Raw genomic sequence first — 26,689 nt, forward strand, 5'->3', positions numbered from 1 at the left:
GTGCTTTCTAGTAAGAGCAGAAATCATTTCATCAATGCCAGCGGGAGATCTCACACCTGTCTTGCCTCTCTGTGAGAGTAGGTTAGTCTTTGAAAGCCTCATGCTTAAAAGAAGAATCCCAATTCGAGGGGTTGAGTGAGAACTGAAAGAGCGCAAGCAAATATCAAAATCAGCAACAAGCTCGCTGGGGTAATGTGTATTCACAACCGTGTCACACAAAGACAGATGCTCTAACGCAGCGGTTCCCAAACTTTTTAGGCTGCGCACCCCCTTCTACATCCCAACCGGGTTCACGCACCGACAATCCCCCACACCTTAAAAAAAAAGAAAAAATCAACAGAGCCTATTTATAGCCGCATAGAAATCGGACCGATGACAGAACAGTTTGCTCGCGCGTGGCGTTTGTTTACAAGATTTAGTCCGCTGTTAAATGTTGCAGTATCAACACAAACCGAACAAAGGGGAAACTGCAACATTGTATCATATTAATCACTGAATCAGAACAAAGCAAACGAAGTGAAGGTGTGAAAATGCCCTGAAACACTGCAACAAAGTTTCAATATCTTTCAGTTCCACAAGGCGTCACTTTTAAAGAGCAATCAGGATGCGAGCACACACGCACAGGCTGAGATTGCATCACATTTAATTTACAATTAACCACACATAGCGGTTACATTAATCTGAATCGAATTACAATAAAGTTACTCTCTCCAATCATATATTCCACCATCTCTTTGGCAGCTGGCAAGCACACGTCTTCGGCGATTGTGTGCGGTAGCCCCTTTCTTGCTATTCTGTAACTGACCAGATATGAAGCACGTAGTGTGTTTTTTGACCCAACATGAATGAGACTGCAGTTGTTTTTGGCTGTTTTGTAACTCCTCCAATTTCGAAATATAAAAATGTAAGGGGCTTTTGACTTGCACTGGCATGCTTGGTGTTCAGGTGGCAACGTAAATAAGAGGGCTTCAGACAGCTGTTAGCCAGAACCTCACTGCACACCACGCACTGTGGCTTTGGGGAATCTGCTTTGCCAATCCAAGTGAAGCCCAGACACAGATCATTTTCATCATATTTCCTCTTGTTTTTCCCAGTCTGATGCTCTCTCGTTTCCTCTTTTTTCACCTTGACTCCGCGATGGGCCGATGTGCTCCCCATTTGTCTGTGCTATCCCTTCTTCCTTTTCGGTCTCCTCCGTCTCATCTCCGACTCCTGCTCGATTTCTTCTCCCGGTCTCTCCCCAACGCACCTCTCCGTTCCTCTCGCCTCCGATTCCTCTCGCTCTCTCTCTCTCTCACGGCAGCAGAGACTGAGATAGAGATTGCATTCCCAATTATTGCAGTGATAAAAACTCCAGTGTCACCGGGATGTCCCCTAAACCAGGGGTTCTTAACCTTTTTGACCTCGGGGCCAAACTTTTCAAGTACAAAGTGTCCCGGGGCCCACTCTGACTATATGCATCAAAAGTGTCAGACAACCTGTAGGTCATACAGAAACAGAGCAGTGGGCCTTTGGAGTCAGTAAAAATTTAAGATTTTTGTCCGCATAAAATAAAAAAGTATCTTTCAGTATAAATAACTGCCGGTGGCTGTATCTGTACAGGTAAAGGACAGTATAGGGCTGTAACTACACTATCAGTGAACAACTGCCTCAAATTTGAAGAAGATTGGACAAAGTATGACCATTCTACAGTGTTTCTTCCATGAAGAGATCCAGGCGGAGCTCTAAAAGGACATTTGGAGACCCAAATGGACACATGGTAACCACATGATATTCTGACACACTAAAGGTGTTTCTCCCTTTATATTTTGATATTATATTATTTTCCTTTTATTTTTAGCCTTTGCAAATTGCAAAAACTATGTATATATGGTCGAAGACATGGTGTGTGAGTAGCAGACTTGCTGTGCTTAATGGCTGCGACCGAGCGCACGAACGAGAATGAGAATAGCTCAGTTACGCAAACGTTGGTTGACGGCTTATGGAAGAGTAGAATAAGGTTTGTACTATAAGTACTAGCGTTTTCTGAAGGCAGTAGCTCCATGGTAACATCCGCTAGCACGTTGTCGGGTCTGTAATGTGTCTTTTTCCGTCTAAATGCTGCAAGATACGACTTGCAGCGGTTATGGCGACTTTGGACAGTGTGTGTGTGGGCTCCTTTTGTGGCGAAACCATAAGAAATTAAAGAAAATCGATGATTTCTTTGCAAAGAAGAGGATTTTGGGCATGCTGGGATACCAAACACGGACATGTTTTGTGACGTATTTGCGCAAACAAGCCATAGGAACGGAAGGGGAGGGGATCGAGGATGCCGGTGTTGAACAGGCAAAACCCTTGTTAAATAAATAAGATGATACAATGTGATGATCACAAAGACATTTATTATCATGTGTATGTAAACCTGCATACACAACAAGAAGCCCAACACTTTCCCACGAGCGTTGGATGTTTCGTCGCTTGGTGTCGCTTTATTTTTGAAGGCTTCAGTGCTTCGTTTGATAGCATTAGCCCACATTCCACACACTGAGCCCTCGGCTCTGCCTCGTTGCCTCCGTTCACAAAGCCGTACTTAAGAAAGTCAGGGTTGTACTTGCACACACATTTAGACTTTTGGGGGGTATGGCACCACTGTCGTCTTCATTTTTTCTTTTTAATAACTTATCCATAACTTTCGCTACAGGCTAGCGGCTAGCTGAGTGTCTTCTTCTGCTTATTGCAGCTTGTTAAACAACTGACTGACGCATTACCGCCACCAGGTGGTGGGAAGCTATATTGTAACTGAGCGTCTCATGGATAACAGTAATATCTCTGGTGTCTTCAATTGATAACCTATGCGGTCCCGCGGCCCTCGCGGCCCACAGGTGCAAAACTGAAAGTTTTTCGCGGCCCTCTAGGTGGCGCTCGCGGCCCAATCATGGGCCGCGGCCCTATCATGGGCCGCGGCCCTAAACAATGGCGCACACACACACACACACACACACACACAGTATGACTACATTGCTAGAACTTTATAGCCACGACTATGAGTCTGCCGGGGAGACCACACTGTCATTTGCTGTTGCTCTCGCCATCGTCACCCACACACAGGCGCTCTGGAGCAAACACCCACATACAGACAGCAAATGAACTAGTCTGCCTCCTTTCACCTCCCTTTTCCCTCTGTATACGAGACTGCAGGTGGTGTAACACACTCTCTGGCAGCTGCAGTGAAGGCTCACAGCTGAGCGCACTGACTGGGGATTGAGATAGATAATAACAGCCTCTTATCAGCAATGTCAACCTGCAAAAACAATCAAAATCTGCTTTCCAGGCAGCATTGATTTTGCCTGTTTCCCAAGTGTAGCTGCCATTGAGGACAATGATAGACAGATAGATAGACTTTATTTCAGACTCGGGGTCCATACAGACAGATACATAAAAAGACAGACACAAACAATAAAAGTACATAGGCCTAGCAAAGGCCTTACAAAGAGACAGCTGTACCAATGTCGCCACAGCTGGGACTGGTAGCGTGTGGTGCTAAACCTTATGTTGGTTAAAACAAGTATGATCCCATTTACAGTCATTCAGTCTACAGATGAATTTGTACAATTTAAATGAGATCATGTCCCCAGTATTTTATCTGGAAATGGAAGGGTTTTGTCATCTTTTGAGGGGGTTTACATTCCAGAACTAGAAATGACAATCAACACTCTCAATTTAAATCAAGCTCCGGGCAGTCTTGAACAAAGTGGACAATGTTGTTTCAATCAACCCTCTCAAACGCTGTGTCGGCATCAGCTATGTGGCTCTAGATCAGATTGTTTCATGCCACACCTCTGTTTTGGTTGGTTATGACCAATATTTATCTCTCTTGTAAGGTCCCTCAGGGGTCAATCCTGGGTTCCCTGTAATTCTATATGTACATGATGCCACTCTTCAGACTGTCACTAGCCTTGCGTGGCACTATAGGCTACACATGGCTGTAATCCCTCAGTAAACAGAGTAAGGCAATGCAAGGCAAGTTTATTTGTATAGCACATTTCAACAACAAGGTAATTCAAAGTGCTTCACATGAAACCATTAAAATCATAAAGGCAAAAGTAAAGGAGATTTAAAACATACATTGAAACAATAATCGATGTCTCCCTGAGACATTACGCTGCACGCAATCAACCATACACTGCCGCAATTCTGCAATTACTCGCACACAAACCACGTCTGGAAAAGATCTCTGCCGATCTGCGTTTTATAGTGTACGCCTTGCACGAACTCGGTCCCGGAGGAAATGGCGATATATTGTGCAGTCCTTTTAAAACCATTAAAAGCATCAAAACATAAGGCAAAAGAAAAGGAGATTTAACAGCAATTAAGAACAGTGTAAGAAATAAGAAGTAGAAGAAGTAGAGGTTGCAAACCAGAAAAAAATAAGTTGTCTTGGCATTTGAACACATGCACATGTACAATAGAAAAATGGAGAGAGGTCTTCAGGAATTTATTTTATTGTACTTTCATGTCTCATGCTGTTCGGCCAAGGGTCATGTGTATTTCCCAATGAAGCCTGGTGCTATGGCTGTGTCTCTTACATTGCTGATATTGAGTGCTGAATAAATCAAATCCATATAGTCCCCCCTGGTCCAAGTGCCTGCATCGTTACAGTCTAGTCTGGGTGCGCTATCTAAATGAGAAGCTTGTGATCTTGGTGTCATTTTTTGACTCCGAGCTATAATGTGATGCTCTCAAGTCACCAAAGTACTGCAGTGTTGTTTCATTCAAGGCATATAACCAAAATCCGTCATGCATGCTTTTATCTCCCGCTGGCTTGACAATTGTTACGCAGAGTATTCAAGTCGCAGCAGGTACTTATACTTATGACCTCAGTATTTCTAAAAGTCTGGCTACCACCTTGGCTGCTTTTTTTGTCAGTGTGGGCATTTAATTCTGGTAATTATCTGACCATTGTTACTGATTAGCCGGTGATAGAATTTGCTAATTTTGTAGTTGCGGCACTGATGAACGTTTGCACCGAGAGAGCAGCTGCAAACATCCGTACACCCGTCTGCAACCTTTTACTGAGTCACCTATTCCCCTTCCCTCCAGTGGGGGACAGGCTGTGTGTCTGCCAGCCGCCACAGCAGAGAAGCAGAGACGGATCAAGAGGGATGGGGAAGCTGTAGCTCAGAATGGAAGGATGAAGAGGCAAGAGGGGCAGGTACATCCCTGAATGGATGGTAAGAGGGAAGTTTGTCACCAGCTGTCTTGCAGACTATTTTCTACTGTGAGGAGAGGGGGGGGGGGGAATAAATAAAAGCCTGACTACGTTGCTCCCATAATGGAGGCTCTGCCTGCATTCGCTGCCCACCTCTCCTCCCCTGGCACCGCACCGAAAAAAAAGCCATCGAGTCATTAAACTACATTACTGCTCTAAAACTTTTCTCTTCTGCGGCACGCGGCCCCTCGCAGCACATCCATCACGAGGCGAGAGAGCGTGGCGGCGCTCCCGCCCACCGCGGGGTTCTTCCAATCAGGGCGACCGTTAACCATGCCGGCTTGTCACACAGGTGGAGATGACGGAGGAGCCAATATCGCACAGAGGAGGTCCCGCCGCAGAAGAGTGATGCAAGCTCAATAAAATAAAAAGAATAAAAACACATGAGGGGAGTGAAAGTGAGGAGGAGCACAGGGGAGCCCAAAAAGCAATCTTCACATCCAAATCAATATGTGGACGATAACACTGCTAATGAACTCCAATCTTTTGGGGTCTTTTCTCGCAACCAAGAAGGACATTTTATCCAATTTAACTCCGCGGTGCTGCATAATTTCAGCTGGAGGTGAGTTTGACTCTGCTGCAGTGGGTTACATACAGAAGTAATGACTACTGGAAGTCATTGCCTAGACTGGAGGCCCAGAGAGTTTTAGTTATTTCACATGACAGGTATCACATAAGATGCAAAACCTTTAAAAGGGACAGGTCACCCCCAAAATTCAAAAACAACAAAAAAACTTACCTGTGGTGCTATGACTCAATCTAGATTTGTTTTTTTGTGACTCGCCTGGTCTCTCAAATATACTACATCAAAACAATCTAGATTGATCAATAGTAGGTAAAAGGAAAATATAGATATTTTGGGGTAAACTCCCTTTACATTTGATTCGAGAATATTTAGTCAGAAATATTTTGTGTTATAGAGAAATACTTCTGTAAGCCAGTTTGCAGAGACTTTAAATTGGACTTCCCTTGGCAAACATTTAGATTGCACCTGATACTAGCTCACTACGGTTAATAATACTAGCTTCACCATAGACAACATTGAAAGTACGTGTCAAAAATTGAATTCTTGCGTGGCCATAAACGCAAGAGTCACTTCACTGCAGACAGAATGATTGCAAACCATATCAAATACAATTTTGCACCAAAAAAACACAAATTCTGCACCGCTCTGCTTTTAATAACTGCAAGATTGCCTTTCCTGTATCTTTATGATATTGGACTCACTCACCCACACACACTCACACTCCGTAGTTCGGCAGCAACGCTATCCTGGATTTTGAGTCGGAGTCTGGCTGGGTTTGCCCCCGGGGTGTGAAACAGCACATTTGGACATTTGCATGTTTAAGCTCTCCCACTTCTGAGAGAAAAAGTATGTTGCTTCTGCTTTTCTGCAGCAAAACATGGAATTCACATCTATGTGCTGTCTTATTTGTGTCTTTCCAGCGGCAGGTTTTGCAGTAAAAATCGAATGAAGCGCACCAGGTGTAAGTGTAGTTTATTGAAGTAGCTTCTTTGTACGTTGGATACATTGCAGTGTTGACACCGAGCTGAGTGATGCTTTTTTATCTTTAGTTGAGTGAGTTGCCTGGATACGTGTACGCATGTCTCCATTTATTTATAGGCTTTTGTTTGTATCCATCTGCTGATGTCACTTCCATAGGTTGCCATTTTCAAACTCACAGACAATAAAGCTGTGTCAAAAAGTGTCTCCAGCTTTGATGAGATCTCTGTCATGTGTCTCCCCCTGACTCTGGCAGAAAGGTCTCCTCTTCCATCAGATCCTGAGAAGTAATTAATTCCCTGGAGATGCTGATCTTTAATGATACGTCGCAGTGAGTGTCAGATTTTGCTGCAGGGTTATCCGCAAAAACAATCGCAAAAGACTTTCACAATAAAATCTTCCATCCATCGATTTATGAGCTTTTATTTCTGAAGTTCATTTTGAATCCGTTTCCCTCCACCTGCAAATACACTACATGAATAGCCAATATGTCGTAGGCTCCGCCGTAGCCTCATCCGTAATAACTGTTGTGGCTGTAATATGGAGTAAACTGATTGGAGGGTCACAACCAGGCGGCAACCTCCAGTTCTGCTGAGTGAAGCCAACGCAGAAGTGTCATAAAACTTGCATTCTCTCTAATGACCAGCAGGGGGCGACTCCTCTGGTTGTATAGCAGTCTATGAGAAAATGACTCTACTTCTCTCTTGAATTATTCCCTCAGTAAACATTGTAAACATGAGTTTATGGTCTCAATCTCTAGTTTCAAGTCTTCTTCAATACAGCATGATGTGATCGACTAGTTGATGACTACGTCCGCTTCTTAGATACAGTCTATGGTCACAGTATTATTATCATTATTACAATATATAGTGATGACTATCAACATGAATCAATATTGAAAATATTTTGACTGAATTCAGAAAATAATAACACTGAGAGTAAAAGGTCTCCAGGATGCTGAAATGGAAGAGTCATTTATTCGATGCATCTTTTTCCCGTTAGAGTGCCACTCTTCACAAGACAACACGGCGCACTTAGTTACACCCAGCCATCCAACCAATCACACGCCTTCTTGTGTTTCTAAAAACAATTTCCCAACTGAGTGATATTTAATACAACTGTCAAGTGTAACCCAAATGTATGAACACGAGTCTGAAATAACCGGAGAGAAAAGCATTGCTGTCACTCTCTCGCCTTTGATGTGAAATGAGTTCACAAGCAATCAGTGGCATGCTGTGAACATAAATACCACGGACCAAAATACACAGATGCAGGAAGTATGATGCACAGTTGAGCCATTAAACATGCAAGAGCTCACCACTCTTTGATGCTATACTTAGCGATGTCAAAGAGGGGTCCTTCCGAGACCCCACTTCCTGCTGAACGTTAAAAATGGATGAGCCCCCCCAACACGCCTGCTCATTGACTATGATCTGTAAAAGTGGCTCTCATCCCCTTTCAATATTCACACATTCACAAATGGCAAATCAGTTTGCCAGATTGGGACAAATTGGGCTACTTTTTCTTTGATTGCAAGGGTTGCAAATGGTTTGGGTGGCTGAGAACTTTATCGTTAGGGCAGTACAGTTAGGCTACACTGTGAGTGATAAAACTCTCCAATCTCAAAATGTGCAAATTTTAACCTTCTACGATAACGATGGCTAATTATTTATTGCTTTCTAAAAAGTTATTATTGAATCTGTTTTCCACTCCCAACAAAGACACCAGATGAACAGCCAACAGATCGTAGTCTCTGCCGTAGCCTACATTTACACCGTCGCCACTGTGGTTCCTAGCTACATTGTTTTGAATGTCACATTTTAAGCAAAATTACTTGTTTCACTATCAGCATTTGAACCATTTTCAATAAGGACAATAAGCGTAAAACTATAAATTGTGCATTATTATTAATAAATATATCATAATTATCAACAGCAATAATAAAAAACAACATTGTGATACCTTTGTTGGCCTTATTGCCAAAAATGGGAAAGGTATGCCTCGATCTGACGTTTTTAGTCATTTTCATTTTAAGTCATATATATATGAATGATATATATCCCGCGATACTGGGGCTTTGGGCATCGGCCTATACCATGTACCAATCTGATACCAGTGTTTAATCAACAAGTTGCCTTAAGTATGCCTCACTGTGTGAAAGTGACTTTTAAGGCGACATCAGGCTTGATTTACACATTGCTTTTCAAATTTTATTGTACAAAATGTAACAAATAAATGCGTAGATATAAATGTACTAAATTGTTTTTTATTAATATAATGATATCCAATACCAGATCGGCCTATTAGAGTCAGTATCGGACCAATATATATATATATATATATATATATATATATATATATATATATATATATATATATATATATATATATATATATATATCAGTATTGGAGCATCTCTAGCCCTAACCTTTAGGGAACAATGACAAAATCGATGAAAGTACAGTACAAATACATCTACAAAGCATAACTGAACTTTATATATCTCGAACACTGAGTTCACACTGACTTATTACAAACAAACCAAAAGGAGTAAACATGATGTGCATAATTATGTTCTCTGTTACACAAGCAACAAAGTTGTCATGAGCAGTATCCGTGGAGACTGGAACATTACAGTATTTGTCATAACTAAATGACAGACACAGCGGTATTAGAGGACAGTAGAGTACTTTGAGGTGAACAGAATTACTCCTTAGGCTACAGGCCGGATCGCCATGGGAATGTGGAGAGGTGGTGCAGTCGCAAACTGTGTTGTTCTTGATGTCTGCTTTGATTAAACTCTGACTTTTCCTTCGTGCCACTGCAACTACTTTAACATGCAAGAACCACGCAGGCTCCTTATACTGCAGATACGGAAACAGCCTTCAACTGACGCTGCTGTGAGGCAAAATACTGAACCCTGATTTTATAATTGTAAACTGAGAATGGAAGTAATACTTGGGAAAGATAAATAAAACGTGAACATCGCACTGGGAATGGAAGCAGGAATACATTTAGTTCTCAGAATCTAAAAAGAAACATTGTTCCCGTTGCCCACGGCAACATCAAATTGTGGTCATCAAGAGGAGTATATCGTATCGACTCCAAATGGCTTCCAGAAATGGCGTGTTTTTCCATCTGGGACCATATCATCATAGAGCTATATTAATTGATGTATAGACCTGGTTTATGATTCCTCCCTGCGGTCCTTAATTACAACCCCCAAGCTGTCACACTTCCATCATCCCAGAGCCGCTCACGGCAGTAATATCCATAGATCGATCATTAGTCATCCGGCCCTACTTATAGAAACAGGCAGGGATTCCCAGCGGGCATTTCACCACCAGCAGAGATGGCCACCGCGCGTGACTGGCTGCGAATGTTGAGTGTCACTATTTATCTTGCCCTCACAAGATAGAAAAATAGCAGTCCGTAAAAAACATCAAGGTCCAGAAAGAGAACACTCCCGACAGCTTGTAAATCATGCAGCAACACTGCCGGGGACATCACAGGCTCAGATACAGTAGATGTGTCAGAATACAGAGAGAGAAAAGATGATTGATGGAATCATCTTTAAAGATGCTTCTTTTGCTCAAACTTAACTGCTATGATTAGAACAGCAGATCAACACAACTGAACAACTAAGCCATACTTATATTTTGGCAACCTTGCACATTATTCACATGGGTACCTGTAGACCCTTTTCACAGCAGAGAATTTGGCTGGCAAAAGCAGTGTCCCCATGGTAGTTGAGGTTACTACAAGAAACTTTTCACTCGTTATGTCACAATGTAATACTGATGCCTCTTTCTGACCTACAAAAGTAAACGAGACCGCAGCAACCAGTCTGCCGCGGGCAGACCCAGATACGGCTTTGTTACCGCCTATGACCTGCAGTTGGAGCTCAGGCGGGGGGGTTTGAGTTCTTGTGACTTGACTTGGACTCCAGCTCAACGACTTGAGACTTGGACTTGCCCATCAAAGACTTGCCCTTAAAAGGCTTGAGACTTGACTTGGACTTGCCCCTCAAAGAACAAAGACTTGATTTGGACTTGTCCCTCAAAGACTTGAGAGTTGACTTGGACTTTAAAAAATGACTTGCCAGTACAACTACCTCCAAAACTCACAAATTAACATGGTACATCCCGGACTACATCTTGACTGGATGCAGTGACTTTTACACTGGTTGCCTGGCAATCTAACAGTGATGACAAGAACTATTCTTCAAACATTCAAAACTAGAACGATTTTTAAGCATTTTCTACTTGGTTTCTTTGGTGGTGATATCACTTCCCAGTACACCTCTGTGCTTTAAAATCTCAATACTGCTGTGACCACCGATAGGATTCTTTGGAGTGGAATTAAGGAAAGTGTGTCTGATTGTTGTGGAACTAATTCCTAGTTTGACTCTCACCCAAAAATAAATTAAATACAGTTCAAGGCAGCCATTTGAAACAATTTATGCTGAGACAAATGTGGCCCAAGTAAAAAAAGATTGGATTACGGCTCGGCGCCATGGAGCACCACCATTTCCCTGTGGGATGTACAGTGGCTGCATGTTATTCGTAAGTATTGGTAAGATGAATATACTGAGCTGATTGAGGCCCGTCACTGCCTGTGAGAGAAAGACTGAGCCGTCCCGTCCTCTGTGATGCCGCTGCATGTATGTTTCATGAGTCTCTTCCCTTTTCTCCTCACCCTTCCTGTTTATACACTTCCAACAGCCCTCGCGTATCCAGAGGGAGAAGGAAGTGACAAGCTCAGCTAAGCAGTAATTGGCCAGCTCGCAGAAGACACGGCAGATAGACACAGGGGAGACGGACGGGAGAAGCTGCTCCATATTAAACAAAAAGGTCCACCCGCATGTGGTGGTACCTGCCCCGTGTAGTTTCTTTCTCTACATGATTCAAAGGCCTGAGATGACATTAGCTTCATTGTTCAGAGAGAATAATGCATTAGTTTTACTTTTACGTTAAAGGAGGCTTGAATAAAACAGAAGAAAGGGAAACGGTGATACAGCTTTACGTTTAACAAGCCACGTTCAGCTTCAGAGGGCAAAGTCTTTGTATTCCCCGATGCAAACTTTGACGCAGCGCGTTATTGTGTCTGTTCTTTGAGTGTTACATTTCTGATCGGTGCTACCTTTGTGAGCCTCGTAGCGTTGGGTGTGAAGCCTGGAATATTTAAAACGGTCAAGTACAGAGATCGGCATCGAACGACTGGTGAGATTTTTAGCCTTTAGTTTGCTTATTTTATTTTATTTGCTTATTTTCTGATGAGATAGTTCCTGACTGAAATCATAGTTTTGCCAGTTTTAAATTGAATGTCATTTAGCCATGATTGGCAGAGTTTAAGAAACAAAATAGCACTTTATTGATCAAGTATCGGAACATTTGGAACGATACTCAGCCCTTGTGTTTTGCCGACTGTTGTGCCAAGACTGTTTGCTACTTGTGCAGGTGTATTTGTTGTTTTTTCCCCCAGGTAGCCCGTCTCTATATTGGGTTCATCTAGTACTGGGTCCTAGTAAAAGCTTCCTTGTAACGTGGTGCTACCAATACCACACCTCGCAGTGATAAGCCCTACTCCAGCAGTTGGGCCCTATCAGGTCACAGTTTAATGTTGTTCCACTCTGATGGGAGAGTTAGTTTGCTTCATGCTCTCAGAGTTCTTTAAGTGCCAACGCATATTCACCAGTTGGGCAGTCACACTGACCTTACTCAGGAGTGGCTTTCAGCTGGCCACTCCACCACACAGGCAAGATGAAGAAGTGCAGACAAGGATGGATGTTTTTGTGGTTACAACGCCCTCCCCTTTGCGGCGATGGACCCCGTTGTGCCAACTTTCAGTGCTAGTGCCTTTAGACCAGTGATTCTCAACTGGTGATTCGCGACCCAAAAGTGGGTCGCGGACCCGTTTTCAGTCTTCAGCCTTTGCCTGACAAAAAAAATAAGTAAATAATTGTGATTTTATTTTGAAGGGCATTTTTTATGTAGCGGAATTATTCCAGCATTTACGGAACTTGTTCAGCGGTGCAGGAAAAACACAGACCAATGCGTTGTGAATCACATCACGTGATGAAGCTCAGCCAATCAAATATGGGTATTGTGACAAGTTTCCTGACTTGAGTGAGATGTACACACACGGGGAGAGACGAGGAGAGAGAGAGCAGAGCAGGGCTGTTGAGGTGTGGGGTGTGAAGGTCAAACCATAGGACGATCTCCAAAAGAGAGAAATGTCCAGAGAGACCAGAGTCATTAGACTCTGACTGGACAGACTCATCGAGGTGAATTCTTCCAACACTAATTTCTCTTTTTGGAAGATGAGAAAAATATAATATTGTGGATTTTTCACTTCACACTGAATGAACTGAATTTAAAGCTGCAGGACAATTCAGTGAAAATATTTTTTTCTAAATTGAATTTCATTACGTAATTTATTTTTTAATCCAGCTGTTATTTTACTTGAAATGAGAATAACATGTATTCATGTATTTCTATGTGTTTATAATCCATCCAGTTAACTTTGAAAAATGAGAATATTTGTTAAAATATAATTGGTGTACTTTCTTTATTTGATTTGACAGTACTACACAGAGACGTTACTACTACTAGACATCTTGAATATAGATATACCCAAATGATATATATATATATATATATATTAGGGGTGTAACGGTTCACAAAATTCACGGTTGGGTTCGGTACGATACAGTGGAGCCACGGTTCGGTACGTTTCGGTACAGTAGAAAACTATAAATGCCAGAGAAATGTACTTGATTTTAAAATATATTTATTCATTACAACTAACATCATAAAGTTATTCTTTGACTTTGTACAATGATGGAACTATACCTGAGTGACCCATCTTCTGGGGTGTCTTCTTAGCAACATATTAGCATAAAAAACAAAAACTGCTCCTTAATGTTATGTAGTATTGTTACTTACATCTTGCTTACATCTTGTGTTGTTACTTACATCTTGCAAAAGAGATTTTAATCTCAATGGGACTACCTGGTTAAATAAAGGTTTAAAAAAAAAAAACGTATTCGGTTCGTCATGCGTACCAAACCGTGAGCCTCGTACCGAACGGTTCAATACGAATACGCGTAACGTTACACCCTATATATAAATGATATATATATGTACATAATTTGGGTCGTGGGTCCCGGCTTGTCATTAAGGGGTGATGGTGGGTCCCGCAGCCAGACCAGTTGAGAACCACTGCTTTAGACGATACTGTGTTGCAGGTCTATGGTGACTTATTTAGACTTAAAAAGGTATTCCAAGTGATATGTACAAATTAAAATCAACCAATCAAATGTACCCCAGGTCAGTTTAAAGGATAACTCAATGAGACATAATGCATCTCAGCTCAAATTTAATACAAATGGTAAACATTGTCATAGCATCCCACAGAGACTTAGAATAAAATAAATAAATAAAAGAAAGTCCAGTGAGTCAGAGAAATAGAAAGTTATTTTCGGATAGTTTCAAAGCAGGTTCTAAAGCACAAATAAACACACACCTCCACACAAGGCTGCGGAAGCTGCCGGATTTAGAATGAATGCAGCCGAAGTGCACGCTTCATCGTCACATACCGCCACTTTGGATCATAGACGCTAAAGGGTGCCTCAGTATCAGACGCCAAGGGGCTTGACAGTGGCGGTATTTGACAAGGTGGGAATGAGATCTAACTTCACACCCTGCTGATGAGCTGGGGGTTACAACCCCTCGTGGAGCCCGAAGGCTCTTTGCTGACCCCCAAAAATGTCCCGAACACATCAAAGTAAGAAGAAAGAGAATCCAGGCAGACACCACCGAACACTTCTAGTGGGTCATAAGTGATGATTGAGAGTGACTTTTCTTAATCAGTCTATTCCTTTTTTTTAGGAAAACGCTGCATATTTATAGGCCCTCCTGTAGCATTGAAGTGCCTGTGTGGATCATTTGAAAGTGTCTGTACATTTTAGGACACTGTGGCATTTACATGTTTTTCTACAAGCACAAGCCTTTGAAAGATGATAACATTCTATAATTTCTATACATAGGGGCTCTTTAAATATCACTCTATGATCCCAAGTGTCACAGTAGTCCCCACAGAGGAGATGAAGGGATCAAGAACAAGCTAAAATGCCAGGGGGACTACATTCAGATAAGATAATTAGGTCTATTGTGTGCATCACCAGCTCAAATGAATCATGGGACTGTGCAGAATGACTGTGTGTACCTCTGCTTCAGCAAAAAATACTTGTTAGCACTGTGGCTAACAGACATCATTAGCCACAGGCTAACACATTAGCACAAGGATAACATAGTGAAGTTAAAATATTCTTCCAAGAAAAGAAATAAGGCTTTAAGTTGTGGTGTGAGAAGAAACAGTGAAGAACTGGACAGATGAGTCACGCTTCATAATGCTGCAGTATCAAAACAATTGGCAATTTCCTTATACTTGCATTAGTAATGATACTTACAGTAGAAACTAATGTGCAGCTGCTTTAGCTAGTTGGATGTCAGATAAGCAGATTGAGAGAACTAGAGCAATGAGAGAGATGTTTGAAATCCCATCTCCTCGCCAGCATAAAACGCATCCAGGGACAAAAGAAATGCTCTTTTTTAAATTCGGAAATCGAATGACTCAATGTCCTGACATGCTTGAATTGATGAAGCATGCGCAAACACAACAATTAGCTGGCGAGATAGATTAGCCAAGACGTTAAAATGCAAAAAAACGGAACTTGCGAACTTCAGTGACGGCACTTCCGTAGTTATTTTAACGCAAACGATGAGTGGTTTTGTTGCCCAAACCTAATAAGTATTTCATGATATTTTCCTGAACCTAACTGTGACGGCCCCTGCCTATCTTACAAGTGTACAAGTGTGGTTTTGCCAGTTATTTGTCCCTGTGTCCCTGAAGGTGTCACAGGAACGTGGTTGCGGCAGAGTGCCGGATGCAGAGCACCTGGTCCTGGAGCTCCTAGTTAATAAAAGCCCTACTCAAGTGTTGCTCTGGTCTCTTCTGCTCACCTGGACTCATCCCTGCCAGTATCTGGCCGTTTTTGCCTTGCTTTGGTGTTCTTTTGTTTTTCGCTGACAACACCACACACTTCATCATGCGCACACATTCACATTACTGATGTTACTGACCGACACATTTGTAGCTATTTCTTTACTTCATTAAAATAAATAGCTTTAATTTACCATCATCGATTGTGTCAAAATATTTTGCGTAAGATAGAAGACAAACAGTTGTATGACGATACCTTGAAATAATACAACCCTGACATTTCAAGGAACATTTGTTTCATTTGGGCTCACATTTTCTTTTTCTGGTCCGGTTGGTGATTGATGAATCTACTTCTCGTACTCATCCCTACTGAAAACTGCCCAGACTCACTTCCACCGACTAACACAAAGTGCACTGTGGGGACACCAACTCCCTCATATGGCGTAATGTAATGCGATGCAAAAATGGCTTGAAAAATCATGATCGAAAAAAAATTAAATGTCATTAAAAAATGATATAATGTTTCAACTCATAGTTTCCATTAAACCTGGTGATCTCATCTCAGCAGGGGGCGCCACACTGCCATCACTTGTAAAGTGTCAGGATCCATTTCACTCCTTAGCATCTGCCCTGATGTGGCGTTGATAGTGATAGGGGTGTGTCTCAGTCAGGACCTCCCAAGAGGAGGGTGGACATCTGCTGCCGTTGGGGTCCTGTCACATGAAATTACAGACTTAATCAAGTCCTCCTCATCTCCTTTGCCCTTCCCCGCCTCCTCCCCCCGTTATGTGCCTTTCTGTCTCTTCCCCTCTCCTCTACCTGTTCCCCTCCGTATCTGTCTCTGTCCATTCCCTCTTCCTCTGTGCCCTCCTTTAGTTCGATCCTATACATCACACACGGGTTTTTTTTTCTTCCTCACTCTTTTCTCCTTGACTCTGCTTTTTAGCCTCTCTCACCACCCCGCCCCCCTCGTCACACCTCCCTCTCCTCTCCTCGCCTCTAGGAGTTCACAAGGAGTTGATCCAGCCTCCTGTTCCCGAGTCTTACTTAAACTCCAGTTATGTCAGCCGGCCCGCAGCCAAGCCGCACCGAAGCCCCAGGGAACCGGTGACCTTAACAGCGCACAGTGAGGAAATGCAAGATATACTGTACGAGGAGGAAGAGATAAGGAAAATAATACACAGCATATTAAGAATCTACACAATCTTATTCTGTTGCATATAATATAAGTAAGATTTAGGGTAGAACGGAGGTATAAAATAATGTACAATGCTATTGTGAAGTGAGTTGACTCCGGACAGCTCGGTTTACTTGTATACTGAAGAAAATCAGTTCTCTTGTGTTCTGTGGGTGTTCGTTACTGAGACCCTGTGGTGTCTCACCACGAGTCAGATAGATGACAGTTACTGAGCCAGCTGTTAGGTATTGAGTTTTACCATAAGTCATGAAGTCAAAGAAGCTGAGCATCATCGACAGAAAATAAAATCACAACATTTGGCGAGCCAGCCAGGAGGAGGACTCCACAGGGACCATGCACGAGCAGGGCGACGTTTGCTCTCTCACATGTCAGGAGGTCAACATGAAGGTAAAGCACATGTTTGTCAGGTCTGTGAGGAAGGGACGGTTGCGAAGGTGTGGAATGTTCCCCGGGACGTCCTAAGAGCGTAAGATAGGAACTTGTATTCAGTAACAGTGTTTTTGAACCCCACTAACTAATTCACATTTTAATTACAAGTATAGTAAAATTCTGAGTGACATAATTCATCGACTGTAGAGTAATAGCTACAGCTGGTAAGTAAGGGGTGTAAGACTAACTAATGTGTATTGGAGTACCATTAGTAGAGAGGATTTGGCAACATCTAATGAGAATCACAGATCTAAACCCAGATTTCACATTAAATCAGAAAGAAATCACCAAAAGATGATCCGCGTCGATGTGTGCGACCCGCCCCTCTCTTGCTGGTTAGCGATGTCACCCGTCCTTGAACGATATCAGCCAATTGAATAGGCGTCATCAGCGGTTACCAGCCTCATAGATAAGGGTCGGAATTGGGTCTCCTACGCCTATTAGTGGGTTTCAGAGGGCCGTTATCATCTCATGGGTGATGACCGATACAAGACGAGAGAACAACGTCGACATGTAGTGGCCGTGGTCATTGTGGCAGGAACAAAGGAGGAGGTCAGTGGTGAATGGAAGGGTCAAACAACACAAACATCGGAGGACTTTCACACGAGCGACCGCTGTTCGTGTCTGGTGTGAAACCAAAAGTCAACGTGGACTCATTTCACCATATTTTTGTTTTCGTAACTCACGTACCTAATTTCACCCAAACCTCGATCCATCATTTTGTTGCCTGGACTTAAAAGTTGTTTTATTTCACTGCAAAACGTTAAATTCAATTTTCACAGCGTAGTATGTGCCGTTCGACATGAAGCATTAGAACGACATGAAGCAACCGGTTGAATGGACACAGACCCCTCCTCCATCCGGATCGTTTCGCATCGTTCCTGCCCACCTTTACCCCTGACTTTTTGAGTCCACTATTTTCATTGCATTGACTTTGTTATGGGACCATTATGGGATCCCTTGATGTGGTGGTGGCCTAGTGGTTACCATACAATCACAATGTCCCGAGTAGTCTAGCCGGTGGTCTCTGTATGTCGTCACTGCATGTCATACCACTTCCTCTCTCCCCCCGTCCGTATCTACTGTCACCTTCTATAAGCAAAAAATGTATCTTCAAAAGTTTCAGCTTTTGCAGTGAGTCATCATAGAAATGATTGTGGTGCTATCCAACCCGTAATGCCATCAGAAGGTTTTGAACATTCTCTACTTCATCCCAAACACATACTAACCTGTAGCCTCACAAGTCATGCTCACCACTGACATCCTGATAACTCGTTTTATCAGTTCAGGTTTACTCACAAAACCACTTTCTTTGCTTCTTTGAATCCAACCTGCTATGTTTATCAAAGCACTCGTTCCTCGCAGTATGTCTTTGCAAAACAACCAGTTTGTGTGTGTGAGACCACTGAAATATGAATATGAATGCAAATTTGAATGTGCCTTCATACTGAATTCCAGCGTTTTTGTGTTCTTTTCTCGCCATACAGAACTCCAGGATGTGTTCTGTCCTTGTGTTGCTCCTCTTGCGGTTGATATATGCTTTAGACACTTTCACAGTTTGTAAACAATGATAGCGTACATAAATGCTTGTCCACAGTTTGGAAACTGAAGTATGGCGGAGTGCATTGGCACTCAATAACAGAGATCGCGAATGCAACCTAAACAAATTGACTTTCCAGATCTGTGTGCTATTAGTGAGTGGGTAGAAAACATAAGCTTGGCTCAATATTTAGCTGCCAGATATGGACAGGTATTTGCTGGAGAAACCTAGCGTGTAACGTTACACCAGCTAGACATTATATGATGGTTATAACTTGTTGTTTTTCATGTAAAGCAAATCAAATACCATGACATAGACTCAAAGTTTTGACTTTATTGGGTTTAAAATGGGCGCTACAAACAAGAGCATTTTTTGATCAGTCCAGCATATATGCCGCCGGTAAAAGAGTGACCCTTTTAATCAGTGACTCTCTGCCGAATATGTCTGTCGTTGCTCGTAGTTATGGCAGCACAAACAGAACATGTAGGTGTCCTCATGAAAGCCTACATACTCATCTGTGTTTATTATCTACGCCAACCCTTTACAAAATACGGCTGAAACTCACCAGTTAAAATCGCCACTCGTTAAACATCTGTTTCTCTGAAAGGGTCATGATCCTGTCAGAATCCTGTAGAACTAGAGTCCGCTGTTGGAATATCGATTCTTACAACCAAACATGCAACAACTAGATATTTTTAAGCTGTTAACAGTTTTGATTAATTGTCTAAAGCTTGCTTTCTTGTCTGGAAGGCTCGGGTAAACACATATGTTTTATGACATTGACTGTAAAAGGGTCTATGATGTTTATTACAATGTCCACCACACCAGAAGTAGGCAACCTTTGACATACGTGCCACCATTGGCACCTGGAAGCTCATCAATGGCACACTAGCAATAAGTGTGCAAGAAAGTTTTATGAGGAATGTCTCTCTCTTATAGATGACAAATTACCTTTTTCACAACTCTTGGCAGTTGCGCATGCTGTCATTTACATTATTTATTTGCTGTTTAATTTTTTTTCCCCCACTTGCATTCGGCAAAAACCCGCCCTACTCTGCCTCTGATTGGCCAGCTGCAAGGTCCACACTAACACACATGCCACTCTTTATATTTTGACACGGCTACAAAGATCAGCTGGCATCTCCTCCGAGGAAAAGCCCATCACAATTCTGCTAATCCCTTTCCCCCCCAATCAACCCGATGTGAGTGTCAACTCCTGATAAGACCCTTAACCAACCACCACACACCCAAAACACAGTCACAACCCGGCGCTCACACTCACTCATGGCAAAGAATGGGATCCCCAGCAGTGTGGAGTTGAACTTCCCGTCCGATATAAAGAAGATCCCCACGGCCGTCACGTTGGCAATGCATATGGTCAGCACACCCAGCAGGCCCAGGAACGGCTTCCCCCTCAGGCAGTCCCGCATGGAGCTGGAGATGGTGGCGGCCAGGAGCACCAGCACCAGGCTGACCAGCACCTCCCCCTTGGCCAGCACGCCCGTCTGGTGGAAGTCCCGCCACAGGCTGAAGGAGGTAAGCGACTGGATGTGGAGCTGGTCGGGCGCGTGGGGCGCCTCGGCCGTCGACAGCCGGCTGACCAGTGCGCAGAACTCGTTCTCCCAGCGCTCAGCGATGGCATCCTGCACCACGGGTCCATGGTTGCGGAGGTAGTAGGTGATCTGGACGGCCCGGGCGAACTTGACCTGCTGGTCGCGGCTGTTGGGCGAGAAGGAGACGCCTCCCAGCTGGTGGCCGATGAAGGACACACGGCCATCCTGCAAAGGTGATTTAAAGATATCTGACATGAGCTCTGACGGAAGTGAAAAACACATTTTAAATCACACCATTTGACTGGAAACCAGTATTGTTGGCCTTGACAGCAGACGGGGGAACACCAGTGATTGGGATGCAGCCAGCTGTACAATATACCGGAGAGTTCCAGCCCACGCGGAGCACTGCAGCAGCAGTTCTCTGCCTCTTTTGCTTCAGTGTTGATTTACTGTTTCGCTCGAACTCGGCTCACAGCTGTGGACAGAACTGGTTGTTGAGGGTTGATGTACCGCTCCATTGTTAGGACTGGATTCATTTCATCACACAGCGCATTCAATACACCACGGTGGCGAGAGTTTGGAGATAATGTGATTGTGCAATAAGAGTTGTGCAAAGCAGCCGGGGCAATAAAAGTCTGTCCGTTAGTCTGCCAGGAAGAAAATACAGAACTGAGGTTATTGCTGGCCGAACCATTCTCATTTATACAGCAATGGTAGCACTGAATATGTACCATATATATTTCAGTTTAAGCAGCAGTAAAAAAGAAAGAGAACAGCTGAGGAAGACGGTGACCTAATGTCTCAAGTTAAATCTGACTCAAACTGACACAATTAAACATGATTAACACTTCTGTGTGTGCATTTAGCTACTACAGTGCAGGGGCATGGGGTTGTTTAGTTGAATATGTTAGTCTAGTCTGGCAGAATCATTGATCCTTTATCGGCCTCAAGCAGCAACATCCAGTGAAGCCAATGCGGAAGTGCCTTAAAGCTGCGTTCTTTCTAATGACCAGCAGGGGGCAACTCCAGTTGCAAAATGAAGTCAGATTGTATCGAAGTCGATGAGAAGATGACTCTACTTCTGACTTGATGTATTCCCTCAGTAAACATTGTAAACATGAGTTTATGTTCTCAATCTCTAGTTTGAAGTCTTTTTCAGTACAGCATGATGTTCATTGAGTAAATTATTAGTCAAATAGACCATAAAGCAGGGTATGCTTTAGGGCGGAGCTACCTTGTGATTGACAGGTCTCTACCATGGCGTTGGCCGGTCTGGAAGTTGTCCGTGTTTTCGTTTTCCAGTTCATTAAATCTAAGATGCCATATAATTATAATAATTACGGGGGCGACCGTGGCTTACTGGGTAGAGCGGGTTGTCTGCCAACCGAAAGGTCACCGGTTCGATCCTCGGCTGCACAGTGTCCTGTGTCGAAGTGTCCCTGAGCAAGACACTGTACCCCTAACTGCTCCCTGGGCGCCTGTCATTGGCAGCCCACTGCTCCCTATATATACAGGGATGGGTCAAATGCAGAGAATAAGTTCCCCACTGTGGGACTAATAAAGGAATGTTGTTTCTTCTTAAATCCGGTCCTGGGTAATGATTTCCCTAACAGTCCACGGTGTCTCTGTATCTGAATGACATGAAACGGCTTGAAAGTGACAGCCATCAACGAGACAGCTGTCTGTAGGGGTGCTGTGTGGTGACTTGAGAAGGCTGGTAGACATCGCAGTGTCTCCAGTTCGGAGTAAATGGCTAAATAGCTTTCATAAACGGAACATACACCCAAAGTGCTTTTAACCAGGAAGTAAGGAAGCCACTGTTTATCATGGCTAAGCTGATAATAGCCCTAAAGGGGCGCCAACGCAAAGAAAATGGATCCTGATACAGTTCAGCTTGGGGATTCAGTGTCACAGCCAACTAAGACAGGAACAGTATTATTCATTGTTTATCTTAATGCACTTGCACCCTGGCGTTAACGTTCACGGATTATGGTAGCCACCTGTATGACCCATTTAAGAATGCAGTGCATTTCATCATGACCAATGCAATCACGCACAGACATCAAAGTTTGTGCTTTATTGAGACACTTTCTCTCGTCTTATTAAACGGACCGGCCGCACAACATCGTGAACTCCCACACGCCACACATGCTTTGTTGTTGCAACCGGAGCAACGTCAATGTTAATTTGCATCTTATTGTAGATATCAATTAATTTTGTTACGAGGACAATAATCCAGCACAATCAAACAGCCGCAGGATGCTGTTTCACATCGGGGGGGGGGATATAAATCTCTCGCTTCTAGATAATAATAAATCCCAGTGATTGTTTGCTTCAGTTTCTGTGAACAATTTAGCAGCAGAGAGACAAAAAAACTAAATGGATGAGTTATTGTGGCGTGGGCAGCAGGATAAATGAGTGGTGGTGAACACTGCACCTTAAAAGTCACATAATTGATAACATTCATAAGTCAATGCCCTCCTGTTAGGGCCGGGCATGATGTAACTGACTATATCTAACATATCAATTTATCAGGCAAGATCTCTGCATTATTTCCCCGCTGCATTATTACTCTCACAAACCCTCCCACTCTGTGCTTCAAAGCTGTCGTTTCATGACAGTGTACGAGTGTGTTTGTGAACTGTAATCACGCAGTAATCACTCGGGGAACTCGGAAAGCTTTAGCTCTAATTTCACTTGTGTAATTGCACAAAGGTCAATTCAATCGACCGCACTGACTTTTGCAACTTCACTAAAGCTTTATTAAAATGAATCTCAGCAGTTGCACCGCACTTATCAAGAAACTTCTGCAGCCCGAACTGAGCCAATGCTGTGCAGAGACCGTGTGCAGGGCGGAAACACGTGCATCATCGCGGCAGAGCTTTTTGAAAGAAACGCTCAAGCTTTGTTTTCTGTTCTTGCTTTTTCAGCACCCTTTAGCAAAGAGAAAATATAGATCTCAGTGTACGTGTGCGTTAGAGACAAAGAGATAAAGAACGAGAGCAGGTGGTGGATAGGGCACCGCACGAAAGCAAGCGTGCGTGTGTGTGTATAGAGAAATCCTTGTAAGAAGTTGAGTGATATGTGAAAAGGCAGGAAGTGACAACTCTCCTCTGGTGACAGGCGGGAGAGGTGGAGAGAGACACTTCCAGGTTTCATTAATAGGGATGGGTATCGGTTGGGTTTTTTCCGATACCGGTGCTAAAACGATACTTTTAAAACGATACCGGTGCCTAAACGCTGCCTGAACCGATACTTTTTTCTTCAAATTGAACAATATATTAACTGTTTAAAGTATACTATAAATATAAATAAATACAAAACACACACACACACACACTGTACACACACTACAGCTTCAAACTTAAGTCAGTTGGTCTCGAAGAAGAAGAAGAAGAAGAAGAAGAAGAAGAAGGAGAAGAAGAAGCTTTTGCGTGCCTGTGTTGTGTTTATGAGCGGCAGTGCTACGTACCCCGTTGTAATAATACTATGAGTGAGGAGCGGAGGACCGAGTCCTGCTGCCAGGACGGAGTCATCAGAGTAGTGTAAGAAAAGTATTTCAATCGGCTCAGGCACCGAAATCTGCGTTGTGTTTCGGTCCGGTAGGTACCGGACGTATAGGAACCGGTGCCATATTGGCACCGAGTTTCGGTACCCAACCCTATTCATGAACACATCTAAACAGAGAAACCATTCAACAGAGTGCTGCAGGAAGGAGTCCTTAAACCAGGAGATGAGGTTTTTGGTTAGATGCCTGGGGAACACATCCTGATGTTTTGGTTCTTTGACTTAAAGTAAGTCAGTAAATACCTGTAGTCTCATGATTTTGCTTTTACGTCTAACACGTGAATTTGAGACGACATCGTGCTGAGCAGTCCTGAGCTTTTACAGCCCTGCTGTGTATTTACTCACTTACTCATGAGACGGTATTTTAGTTAGTTTATAGCCGAACGTTAGCTTTTTACATCTGCCGATTACATTCACACTTCACAAATCATAAAAGGACTGTTTGTGAAGATGATCTTGCTGAACAAATCACGTAAGTATCACATACATTTATTTGTCACAACATATTTTCTGCAAAAATCGAAAAGCCAATGGGAAAATCCCTTAAAGTAGATTAAAGCTTAATCTTGAAGTCTAAAGCTAGTTTATAAAAAGTAGTATATATGTGACACTCAAATGTGCTTTTAAGAGCTTTTTCACATTTGAATGCTGCATAATTGTACTTTCATATCGATATTTCTTTATTTGATATAGTTCTCCTAATTTATTCATGATGCCCCATTTGTTGATTCTCATTTTATTTTTGTAACACCTGACAGTTTAAAAAGATTACACGGCTGAACATGCAGCAGAGGGAGCACAACAAAGAACACATTCCTCCTGGGAACAGAGCTAAAGTGCAGCTCAGCAAAAAAGTAGGATTTTGTCTGTATAACAAGCAACAGAAATAAACCCCAAGTTTATGACATCAAAGCGGATTATGAGGCATGAGAAGTCCGGAAAATGAATTATCCCAGACGGCTCGTCGAACGGGCAGACGGTGAGAGAAGGAGAACTCAGGAACACGGGAGAGAGACTGAGGGGAGCCGGAGAGGAAGGACGGCACACCAACTAGGGGTGTCACGGATCACAAACCTCACGGTTCGGGTCGGATCACGGTTCAGGAGTCACGGTTCGGATCATTTTTACTGATGACTGTAGATTGACTTTGGATAATTGATTATTGTTTTTTCGAACAAAAAAGTGAAACGTCGTTGCCATGGATGGCCAAACGAGGTATGACCAGCAACTCCTGTGTTAAATCACTGTTTTTTTCTCAAAGGAGTCTGGGTTTAGCTTTTAAATAGTTTCTGCTGGCTTAAATTTTTTTGGTATTTTTATATATTTTTGTACTATTTAATGACCTTTTATGGACCAAACGATTAATCAATTTGACAAAAAAAAACGTCAGCAGATGAATTGTGATTCATCAAACTTATAAATCTCTTCCAGCTGTCTTGTTTACTTACTTTAGAAACTATAACGTTGGAAATGGCGGTAAAACATGTTCTTTTACGCACAAATTCACTCTCTCGATTTATTGACAAGGCCTGTTGAGAATTGGGTCGCGGTGGTTTGTCATTTTGAATAAGTCGTTTTAGCTTTTTAATTCTTTCTGCTTTTCTGTGTTGTATATCGTTGTGAACTAAATATAATTGGGTTTTGGTATGTCTTTAACTTTTTACTATTTTATGACCTTTTATGGACCAAACAATTAATCAATTAGTCAAAAGAAAACAATAATTGATGATAGAAATACTTGTTGGCTGCAGCCTTCATCATTATTTCCATGAGGCGATAAGCTGATCAAATCAAAGGTGATGTCTTCAAATGTGTACAGTACATCTTGGAACTTCTGCCATTCAACTGAAAGGAAGATTGCTTGCGTGAGTCAAAACGTCGCTGCAGTGCAATCTGAATCTGATAAACGGCAACTCTCCAACAACAATGTCCTGTTACGCCAGATTAACCACGGACCTCACTATGAACCCTCATAATTGGAACCTGAAAGACTCGGCAACAGGAACAAAAGTCCATTCTCTGTCCTCCACTGGGGCAGCAGCAGTGGCCTGACCCCACGAAGGGTACTGTATTTGTATCCTGAGGTGAACTAATCCTTTAACAATCTCACCGCCGACTGACAACGTGAGAAATACAGAGGCAAAAGAATAAAAATAAACTTCAACAAGAGATATTGCTGCATGCATGTCTGTTTAACAGTGAATATAAGCTGTATGACTCTGCTGAGTGGCTGTTTGTTCTCCAACAGAGCCAAGACTGAAGTGTCTCATTCTAATCGTGCGGTTCTCCAGCATAAAAATTATTTCTGTCATACCGCCTGTATGAGGATAAATTATGTGGCTCGCTGCGTATCACGACACAGTGCGGTAATATACCTTTGTTTTCCCACGGCAGAAATAAAAAGAACAGCACAGGTGTATTTAATGACAATAATGATGGCTGCATTCCACTTAGCGGCAGGTCCTGGGACTGGGTATTGTGTGTGTGCTGACTCGCCGGAACGCTTCATTGAACTGAGCCTGGGTCGTCATTGTTATTAATTACACCTGTGTCTCTCCTGCCTGTCGAAATGTTCGCTGTGAAAAAGGTTCAGTTATCATCGACGCCTTCTTTTGGACTGCGGCATCTCCAAAATGCCGACTTT

General features: G+C 42.8%; 1 protein-coding gene across 2 annotated transcripts in view; it reads right to left on the reverse strand.

Moving 5' to 3' along the window:
- ptchd4 (patched domain containing 4) overlaps positions 1–26,689 on the reverse strand; it is a gene marked incomplete at both ends in the record, with an annotated part of 37,664 nt that overhangs the window by 5,273 nt on the left and 5,702 nt on the right. For both annotated transcript variants that reach the window (XM_079290764.1, XM_079290763.1), the window contains one exon: positions 20,208–20,703. In XM_079290764.1, the coding sequence (XP_079146890.1) occupies positions 20,208–20,703 (496 nt within the window). The remainder of the gene's footprint in view (positions 1–20,207; positions 20,704–26,689) is intronic.

The sequence above is a fragment of the Melanostigma gelatinosum genome (assembly GCF_949748355.1).
Source record: "Melanostigma gelatinosum genome assembly, chromosome: 19".
Classification (NCBI taxonomy): domain Eukaryota; kingdom Metazoa; phylum Chordata; class Actinopteri; order Perciformes; family Zoarcidae; genus Melanostigma; species Melanostigma gelatinosum.